At 27.0% G+C, this 11,575-nt stretch overlaps 1 protein-coding gene across 1 annotated transcript; it reads left to right on the top strand.

Moving 5' to 3' along the window:
• Positions 1-10,099: 10,099 nt before the first annotated feature.
• LOC120189802 lies at positions 10,100-11,053 on the top strand. Its single transcript, XM_039192985.1, has 2 exons — positions 10,100-10,519; positions 10,580-11,053. Exons 1-2 carry the CDS (start codon positions 10,100-10,102, stop codon positions 11,051-11,053), a joined length of 894 nt encoding a protein of 297 aa, XP_039048916.1.
• Positions 11,054-11,575: the final 522 nt, after the last annotated feature.

Here is an 11,575-nt window from a genome sequence, read left to right as displayed (position 1 = left end):
GATAAGTGGTAGTAGGTACTGATGAATGCATTGCAGGACAGTAGAAGGTACAAAGCAAGAACATTTGGGAGATAAGGATAAGGCCTTTCATTTTCTTTTTAGACTATTTATTTAATATTTGTGCCCTTATACCTATCTTTTGTGGCTAATATTTAGGCCAAATATATGGAAAATGCAAACCCTCTTTCCCACTTATTTGGATCCAAAACAATAAAAAAGTTTAGGATTTTTTTTGTTACCCTCTCGATTTTCGGTCTTTGCTTAGATTAATTTAGATCGATTCGTGTCGTACACCTAATTTTGATGCGTAAGTCTTACAACAAATATGTTTTACACATATAAAGACTCAAATTCGAGACCTTACTTAAGGAATATCAAACTACTTACTACTTAAATCAAACGTTATCGGTAACAAAGCTAGTATCTTTTATAGTGGGGAAACTGAGTAGAAAAATAAAGGCTTAAATTTAATTACTCATATTCGAATCTTTAAAGAACCTGACACTATTGTATTGAATTTTACATAAAGTTGGTATATTTGAATAATATTAAATATAAATACTTTTTCTTTTATTTATTGAAATGTTTTATTTTTATTTTAAAAAATATATATATTCCTTTTAGTTTGGAAGGACTATGAAAATGGAATGGAATCCTTCACAGGAAAAGCAAGGATTAGTGGAGGGTTCGTTGTTTTTCTAATCAATTTAAAGGTATGCCATTGAAATTTAACAATGTAATGCATATCTATAGGGATGTCAACGGGGTGGGTTCGGGTCGAGTATTGATCTTCCCGTCTCTGTCTCCGTATAAACGGGATATCGGGCCGGGTATATATATATATATTTAAATTAAATATATAAACATTATATATATATTAATTTAAATTAAATTTATTAATATTATATATATATATAATTATTTTTAATATTTATTGGGCCGAGTATCGGGCTGGGTATCTGGCCGGATAATCGGATAATTGGGGCGGGGATTACCAAACCCATCCCCGTCCCCGTCCCCGTTTAGCATAAACGATTTTTTCCCATCCCCGTCTCTGTCCTCGTTTATCATCCCCGACCCGTTTAATTCGATTTTTCATATTGGGTTCAAATTTTTTTGCCATCCCTACATATCTAGCAAAGAATCATGCCACGCTGTTAAAAGAAAGCTTTAACATAATTTACAATACAAAAGTGATAATAATATATTTAATATCATTAACTCGTTAAATGTTCATTGTGCAATGTAATGTGTGTTTCTTTCCCAGAACTTTATTATGTTCATTAATTTTGTTATTAAATTTTAAATTAGTATAAATTTAGACATTAAACATTAACTTATGTATTAATTTGTACGAATCGAACGATCTCGACTAAAAAAGAATTGTTGTTATTCTTTGAGGTCCCGGGTTTGAGCACCAACAGGGACAGATGTAAGATTTTAAGTTAGGGGCGAACTTGAACTTAGAAAATTTCATGCGGAAAAAAAATATTTTTAATTGAAAATACATAGAAAAATTCTAAAATATATGGTGAATTTAGATTTTTAGGAGACGACTGTCTCCGCGTGCTCCCTAGGTCCATCCCTGAGCACCAGGAATATTAAGGGTGCAAACATTCAATGTCAAATGATTGAGAGTTATCTTTAAACATATACTATCTTGTATTTACGTAATTAATAAAACATATACATATAAATTTAGTTGAAAGAAAAAGTCATCGACTTTAAAGAACTTAATTATATTATTTAATTATATAATAATATTTCTAAAAAAATAAAATTATAGAGCGGAATAAGACTATAAACAAGTCGAGTCAAGCTCGAGGATTGTTGAGTTTGACTCAATTCGAAAAATGTAAAACTGAGCTCGACTCAACTCAAAAACTCACGAGTTTAAAATTGTCAAGCTCGACTCGAACTACAAATAAAAAATTGAAGTTCAACTAGACTTGACTCGAAAGCTTACACGTTTGAAATTTTCAAGTTCGACTCAAAATAAAAAAATCGAAGCTTATTTTGAGCTCGAAATAACTTGAACTCAAAATTTCTTAAGACGATTGGAGCATAAACTCGAAGCTTAAAATAAAATCGAAGCTTATTTTGAGCTCGAAATAACTTAAACCTTATGTACACGAAAACATTATATTGTATTTAAAAGATAATATATAAATATTGATATTATTAATAATTTTATTTAAAAAATCTAAAAATTTAATATATTATTTCTCAAGTTATTTACAATTTTTTTTCAGTCGAGCACCCGATAACTCACTTTAACTTGTTAAAAATATAAGTCAAGTTGAAATTCAAGTTAATTTATTTGATTTAAAAATCAAATAAATTTTTGATAGAGTTAATTTCAGGAAACTCGTGATCTGTCATATTTAGAATCTTAGGCGGCGGAACCCTAACTTTGTGGATAAGCAGAAGTAGGTACTGATGAATGCATTGTGGGACAGTGGCAAGTACAAAGCAAGGACATTTGGGAGATAATGATAAAGCCTTTCATTTTCTTTTTAGAGGGAATGTATTAGAAAAGGTGGGTTAATATATAATATTATCAGATATATTAAAATATATTTAATAAATTTGATTTAGTGTTACTTATTATGTTGACAGATTAATAATATTTTAGGTAGAAAATATGAAAAAAATTATTAAAAAATTTAGTAACCGATAAACTTTGGTTATTGGTAAGTATCGATACATATATATAAGTGTTCATACTTATTTCGTTGTGGAAAACATTAATTTAAGGTTATTTTTTAGTGAGTTTTAAGATATTAATTTAGTAATTATACACGTCTAATGGTTTATTTTTATGTTATGGTATATATTATTATTAAATTAAAAATAATAAACATAGATATTACATATTTATTATTATCTTTAGTTAAAATTGTTAAATTTAAATTCTACATAATATTTTATAAAATATCAAAACAATTAAATAATTTTTTGTGTAAATGAAATTATTAAATTAATATTGTAGGTGGAAAACATGAAGCACTATTAAAAAATTTTGAAACATAAATTACATAACTTTCAACAAAGTATCAATACATTTTTATAAAAAGTATCTATACTTTCAACATATCACGTAAATTTTACCGGTTTTATCATAATGTTACCTGATATGTTGAAAGTATTGATCATTTTTATAAAAAGGATCGATACTTTAGAATATAACAGGTAAAAATATGATGTAATAGGTAGCACTTATATAATGTAATCGGTAGAGCTTATATAATGTAATAAGTAGAGCTTATATAATAAAATAGGTTAATTACTGAAAACATTATCAAACACAATAACATATTAGGTAGCGCTTACATAACGTAATAGATAACGTTTGTATAATAAAATAGATTAATTATTTAATTTGTTATTACAATATATTAGGTAAACGCCTAAAATATTACCAGTGATAACATAACCGTTTATTTACTAGAAACATTATCAAGTATAATAATATAAACGATAAAAAAATAAGCGCTACCTATTATATTAAACTACCTACCGGATATGTTAAAAGTATCGATTCCATTTAAATAAATATCGACACTTTTGGAATTTAAAAAAAACAGTAATAGAGCCTATAAACATCAAATACAATAAAAATAATATTATTTATTAACAAAATATTATTATTATTTTTAAGATATTAGAATAATTTATTTAATATTATTTATGTAAATATTATTATTAAAATATTATATCTATAATTTTATAAATAAAAATTATGATTATTATATTTTATTAAAATAAAATTATTATAAATTATATTTATTATTTTTTATAATAAGAATAATACATCATTAATTATATTATAATGAGAGAATAGTTAAACATATGTGTCGATATATTTTCTAACAGTATCGACACATATGTTATAATTATAATGTAATTGGTATACAACAATAACAAAACATGTAAAAATTACTGAAAACATCATTATTTTAACAAAACAGGTAAAACGCTACCGGTTTTGTTATTTTTTTATCGGTTTTGTTATTTTTTTTACCGGTTTTGTTATTGTTGGGTATTTTACCGGAAATGTTAAAAATATTGATGTTTTAGGTTTTTAGGTAATTTTTACCGGTTTTGTTATGCCCAACAATAACAAAACCGGTAAAAATAGATTTTTTAATGATAAAATTAGTAAACACAAATTATACAAATTAATTTTAATTTTTTAGTTTATAAGTTGCCACAATATAACTAATGAAAAAAAGGACACGATATTTCTATTTCGATATTAGCTTTCAAATAATAAAATAAAATATATATATATATAATTACAATATAATTTTAAAAAATAATCATAATGAAGTGATGAAAATAATCATAATTACAATATAATTATAAACATCAAATACAATAAAATAAAATTATTTATTAACAAAATAATAATATTATTTTTAAAATATTAGAATAATTTATTTAATATTATTTATGTCAATATTATTATTAAAATATTATATATATAATTTTATAAATAAAAAATTATGATTATTATATTTTATTAAAATAAAATTATTATAAATTATATTTAGTATTTATTATAATAAGAATAATATATCATTAATTATATTATAACGAGATAATAGTTAAACATATGTGTCGATACATTTTCTAAAAGTATCGACACATATGTTACATTGGAACCGATAATTATAATGTAATAGGTAAATTTACAATGTAACAAGTATAAATATACATGTTTTATGAAAGAATAGGTCTACATAATGTATCGACACAAATTTAAAAAGTGTCGATACATTTTGTCCAGAATGAATGCCAAACGAGGTACACACATAAAGTGTTGATACATTTATTAAAAGTATCGATTCCAAAAACATCGAAACCGATAATTACAATGTAATAGGTAAATTTACAATGTACTCGATAGAAATATATCGATTTTATGAGAAAATAAGTATATATAATGTATCGACACATTTTAAGTTTGTGTCGATATTTTTTTCCAGAATGAATGTCCAACGAGGTGCACACATAAAGTGTCGATACATTTATTAAATGTATCGATCCCAAAAAATCCAAACTGATAATTACAATGTAATAGGTAAATTTACAATGTACCCGGTAGAAATTTACTAGTTTTATGAGAAAATAGTTCTACATAATGTATCGACACGTTTTAAGTTTGTGTCGATACTTTTTTTCAGAATGAATGCCCAACGAGGTGCACGCATAAAGTGTCGATACATTTAAAATTGTATCGATCCCAAAAACATCGAAACCGATAATTATAATGTAATAGGTAAATTTGCAATGTTACAGGTATAAATATACCGGTTTTATGATAGAATAGGTCAATATAAGCGCTACCTATTACATTATATAAGCACTACCTAATATGTTATTGTACTTGATAATATTTCTAGTAATTAACCTATTTTATTATATAAGCGCTACATATTACATTATATAAACGCTACCTAATATGTTATTGTGTTTGATAATGTTTCCAGTAATTAACCTATTTTATTATATAAGCGCTACTTATTATATTATATAAGCGTTACCTAATTTGTTATTTTACTTGATAATATTTCCTGTTAAATAATATAACATAACCGGTCTAAATTTTAACTGGTCACTTGTTTGACCGATCACACCATTTTTAACTGCTTTTTAACCGCCGCACATCAGAACTATCCCTTTTTGGACTATATATTTAATATTTGTGCTCTTATATCTATCTTTTGTGACTAATATTTTTTTTTATTTTATTTTTTTGGCTAACATTTTAGGCCGAATATATGGAAAATGCAAACACTCTTTTCCACTTATTTGGGTCCAAAATAATAATAAAAAGCAAAGAATATACGTAAACTAAATTATAATTAGAATATTTTTTATAACTATTGACATAAAAACTAGCCACCTATATCACAAAAAGACAAAAGAAGAAAAATTTTAAAAAAACATAACCAAAATACTTGAACAAAATAAAAATACGAACTTATCTGACAACATCTGCAAATGAACCACAAAAGGGATGAAACTATTAAAAGATCACCGACAAATCGTAAATCATAGTCAAGTGACGTGAGAAAACTATCCACGGACGCAAAACATGTATCCAAATCAATCCGAGGGTCCAAAGTAAGGAAAATCAGAATAAAAATAAACCAGTGCCATCTTGATCAGTCGTGCCGATGTCGAATCTAACCTTGAGAAAAAAGATAAACGAAAATAACGGCCAAACGATTGAAAACTACCAAAAGGTAAAGATAAAATTGTCACAAAAAGCAGATTTATTCTTATTAAAAATACTAAAAAAAATAAATAGAAAATACAACCGACGGTCGACAACCAACATCAAAATCGGTGCCTAAACTAGTTAAACAAGATTAAAGAAAAAAAATTGATTTGACCTATAAAAAATGACACAAATTATAAAGAAAAGAAAAAAAAGAGAGGGGAGGGAGAATTCGACTAGGGTTTTCATTTTATAGGAGGTTATATTTGAATAATATTGAATAAAAACATTTTTCTTTCATTTATTGAAATATTTTTCTTTTCTTTTCTTAAAAAATTACATTCCTTTTAGTTTAGAAGGATTAGTGGAGGTTCGTTATTTTTCAAATCAATTTAGAGATATGCCATTGAAATTTGACAATGTGTTGCATATCCAGCAAAGAATCATGCCACGCTGTTAAAAGAAATCTTTAACATAAACTACAATACAAAAGTAATAATAATATATTTAATATATACTTAGTATCATACATATATTTTTAAAATATTTATTATAATATATGTGTTTAAAAAATATTTAATATAAAAATTGTACTTTGAAAATGTATCATTCAATATCTATATTTTGAAAAAAAAACCCTATTTCGATACTTTTACACTATAAATGTATGCTTTTATGTTAGAGGATGAACTTATAAGATCTTATGGGAGGCGAAAATAAATTATCAATGAAAGATATAAAGAAAATATTTAAAATATATGATAATTTGAAATTTTTAGAGGGATGACTGATTCATCCTTGTTTACATACGATACTTATTAACAATATTAACTCAAGAACCATAATAAAATATAATTATATTTTAAACACTATATTGAATATTTTATCGGAATATATGTACCATACTGAGTAGTTTAAAAGTATAAATACTAAATTATAGATTTTATTAAAGTTCAAATTATGTATTATACAATTTTTAATAACTTAAGTGATTACAAGGTATTATATGTTCAGAACTTTCTTAATTAATTGACCAAACATCATATAGACGCAACTATTTAAATCAAAGACCTTTAGAAAGAGCAATAATTCCTTTTATTATTGAACCATATTATACATTTTAAAAGATATGTACAATATTAAATATTGGACATGTACCACATTAAAATATTTTATTAAAGTACATGTGCCAGTTATAATATTATCTCATATAAAAATAATATAAATATAATATGAACAGTGACAAATCTAGATTTTATATTAAGTGAGTTTATATGGTAAATTGAGTTCAAGTATATTTATTCCCCCTATATATATATAAGAATTAATAAATATTTAATCTTAAAAATTAAAATAATAATAATAATAATAATAATAATTCAAATAAAAATTAAGTATTAATTATTAAACATAAAACATTTTTTTATTTAAAATTAAAATTAAAATAATAATAATAATAATAATTCAAATAAAAATTAAGTATTAATTATTAAACATAAAACATTTTTTTATTTAAAATTAAATTATGCGTGATCAAAACTTCATATAAAATTAATTTATTATTGTCTTATTTATTAAAGTTTTATAAATTAATGTTATTATCGAACATAACATTGTATTTTAAATTTGAATTATTTTGGATAAAAATATTATAATGATAAATTATATACGTATAAAACAAAAACAAAAACAAAAATGAGAATCGTAAGCTAAAATATAAAAGTTCTAATCGTTGATAGTGACATATCTAAAATTATTTTTAATATATACGCATATGCTAATAATATAAAAGTTTTAAATGTATTGACTACAAGTAAAATTTAAAGATAAAGATCATCGATAAAATATATAATTAAACGAAGAAAATTCAAATTTTAAAATGAATAAACACGTATTCACTGTGCTTGATTCACGAAATCTTACATTATCAAAGGAATGCTTTTATTCCAGAAATCTTACCTTCTGTAAATTAAATGCTTTCTAAGAGAATCCGCCATGGATTGCCACGTGGAATCAAAGATCCAACATCAAATATGTCATGCCGCCGCCACTAATCACTTGTTATTGTTCTCCCAATGTCTTCTCTCATTACACAACACGAAAAAAATACTTCACTTGTCATTTTCATTAAGTTGAATTTTTATCTAAATTCAATTCAAATGAAAATTTCAACCTATTAAAATTATTAAAATGTGATAATTAGTGTAAATTATATGAATTTATTAGTTATTTCTATGTTAATTCAAACTTACTGCTTTTAATGGAAATACTTTTTCCAGAATTTTGGATTAGTATATTGTTGTAGATATTATTATTATAATCTCGAGTACACAAATATATTTTTTTCCGCAAACCAAACACCCCTTAGTGATAGTGTTATGTGTATAGTTGTTATGATGACTACTCGTAAAGTGATCGACTTAATTGAAGTGGTCAGCTGTCAGTTGAGATCAAATGATCCTATCATATGCTCCGTCAAAAGATAGTGGTTTCTCGAGAGATACAAGATCCTTTTTCTTTTCAAAGATGTTCTTTCAAGATTTCTATTGCGAAAGAAATTTTTGAAGATCTGGACGTGCGAAAAATGATCATACGAGAGTGATGAGAAGATGATACAACAGTTATCGTTTCAGACGGTGTTACTATAAATGCTTTAATTATGCATTGAAATCACAAGAAATGCATGATTTGCTTGGAAGCATAATGACATACGTAATGACCTAAAAGCTTGCATCATGCAGCATGCTCAAGGTACACCTATGCAGCACGCCAAACATACGTATTATAATCCATAATCCGAGGTTTTAAGGTAATGGGATTTATTATTTGCTAATCCCAAATGATGTACACTAAAATTCTTTTATTATATGCACGGATCAATTTATCTCTATGGTTAAATAAATTGTTCTTGTTCCTAGAGGTCATGAATTCGAGTAAACCAAGAGTTTTTTTCCCTTTTGTAATTCTTTATTTTTGCTATAAGATAATTGAGATTATAAAGTCCATAAATAAGGGATAAGCTTATACAAAATAGTTAAGCCCAATAATAGAGATTCCTTCAATTGTTGTGGCATGATGAGCGATTCACAAATCTCCATCTAACGGTAGGAATGATTTTTTTTTGGTATAGCCACCAACATCCTATCTAGGATCGAATATTGCAGAGGCAAGGACGATCCTCTCAGTCTAATTTACTCCATCCACTATTGTTAGGATTCAAACTTCTGACAGTGCTTAAGGAATCTATTATCTCATTCCACTAGACCAACTGAATTTTCTCTCAAAGAAACATCAATCAACGAATATTTTTTTCATTAATTAGGATTCTTTGCTCGAATTAAAAAAAGATGAACCCTCAATGAAAAATACACATAATCAATGTTCTTATGTGAGAAAGAGAGAAATGAAGTTAAAGAGCACAAAATAAAAAATGATTATTCTTATATGAGAAAGAGAGAAAGGAAGTTAAAGAGCCCAAAAGAAAAAAAAAAGTTATTTTTGACGTGAATGAAGATATTGAAAATGGGGGAGAGATCAAATAATCTTCTTGCACTCTTTAACCTCATTTCTCCCTTTTTCAAAAAAATAATATTAGAGTATATCAACTTCAACTTGTAATCTTTATAGCTTATAGTCGATTAGTTATCAGCTTGTAGTTAGTTAGTTTGTTATCAGCTTGTAGTTAGTTAGTTTGTTATCAGTTAGTTAGCTGATTTGTTAGTAGTAGTTTTTTTGTTAGTCAATTAACTTTATAGCTGTATATAAACCAGTCTGTAATCCTTCTTGAATACATTAAAGCATTACTCATTTACAGCTTCTTTGATTATTATATGGTATCAGAAGTTTGTTTCACTTCTCCCACGTTTCATCATGGTTGAGCCATTGAATGATAGTTTCAACAATGGGGCAAATCCCTATTACTTGCATCAGTCTGACAATCCTGACATGATATTGATGAGTCAGTTGCTTTCCAATGATAATTTTCATAGCTGGAAAAGGTCAATGATGCTTGCCTTATCTACCAAGAACAAGCTTGGATTTGTTGATGGTTCAATTCAAGCTCCTGATCCTTCTATGGTAAACCAGTTCAACGCCTGTACAAGAGCCAATAATTTGGTCAATTCTTGGCTTATCAATTCAGTCTCCAAAGACATTGCTACAAGTTTGCTGTATCACACAACTGCTGCTGAGATATGGAAAGATTTGGTTGATCGTTTCCAGCAGGCAAATGGACCACGTTTATTTCACTTAAAGAAACGTTTATGCGAGCTCGTGCAAGATAAATTGTCTGTAAGCAATTACTATACTCAGTTGAAAATTGTTTGGGATGAACTGTTTTCAATTTGACAGTTATGCAGTTGCCTCCAATGTAATTGTGGAGGACTGCAACACATGATTGCTAAACAACAACAAGAACAAGTAATTCAATTCTTAATGGGGTTAAATGAGTCTTATGCTCATATAAGGGGACAAATTCTTTTAATGGATCCCCTTCCTCCCATTTCAAAAGTTTTCTCTTTGATTGTTCAAGAAGAGAATCAACGAAATATACAATCTTCTCATCCTATTTCCGAGCCAACCTTTGCTGTTAAGTCTCATCCTGGCACTAATACTCGCAAAAATAGACCCTTGTGCATCCATTGTAACATTCTTGGCCATACAAAAGACAGGTGTTACAAACTGATCGGTTATCCACCTGGTTACAATTCCAAGAATTGGTCCCCTTCGACTTCTTCACGTGGTAAGAGTTCTCAAGCCATTCATACCAACTCTGTTGTATCTCAGCAAAGCTCTCCTGCTGTCACTGAAGCCTTTACTCCTTAGCAATGTCAACAATTGATTGCCATGCTCACTTCCCAGTTATAATCTGCATCATCATTGGATATTCTTGCTACTTCGATCAATACTGACATGCAAGGTAAGATCATATCACACATAAATGCTTCTGGTGTTGGAATATCTGACTACTGGATTTTGGACTCGGGAGCTTCAAGACATATATGTCATTCAAGAAATAATTTTGAATCATTATTTCCTATAACGAGTTGCTCAGTCACCTTACCTAATAGATCCATTATCCCAGTCAGTTTTGCAGGCACAATTCGATTTTCATCTGATTTTGTTTTGCATGATGTGTTGTTTGTTCCATAATTTTAATTCAATTTGCTTTCAGTCAGTGCATTGCTGAAATTCTCTGACCTTAGTGTGCTGTTTTGTAAAACAAACTGCCTAATTCAGGACCTTCATCGAGTGATTGGGAAGGGTGAGCTGGTTCAAGGACTTTACTTGTTGCAGATGTCTTCATTCAAATCTAATATTTCTTGTAATAATGTGTCTAGTAGTTTA

This window comes from Hibiscus syriacus, unplaced genomic scaffold (assembly GCF_006381635.1).
Source record: "Hibiscus syriacus cultivar Baekdansim isolate YM2019G1 unplaced genomic scaffold, ASM638163v2 tig00116959_pilon, whole genome shotgun sequence".
Taxonomy (NCBI): Eukaryota; Viridiplantae; Streptophyta; class Magnoliopsida; order Malvales; family Malvaceae; genus Hibiscus; species Hibiscus syriacus.
The sequence above is the reverse complement of the archived record's forward strand: the minus strand, read 5'-3'. Positions and strand labels throughout refer to the sequence as shown.

Bases quoted from the DNA above. Each gene is read 5' to 3' on its own strand.
- LOC120189802 (XM_039192985.1), top strand. From the start codon at position 10,100: ATGGTTGAGCCATTGAATGATAGTTTCAACAATGGGGCAAATCCCTAT. The intron at 10,520-10,579 runs GTAAGCAATTAC...TCAATTTGACAG, and splicing joins TCGTGCAAGATAAATTGTCT to TTATGCAGTTGCCTCCAATG.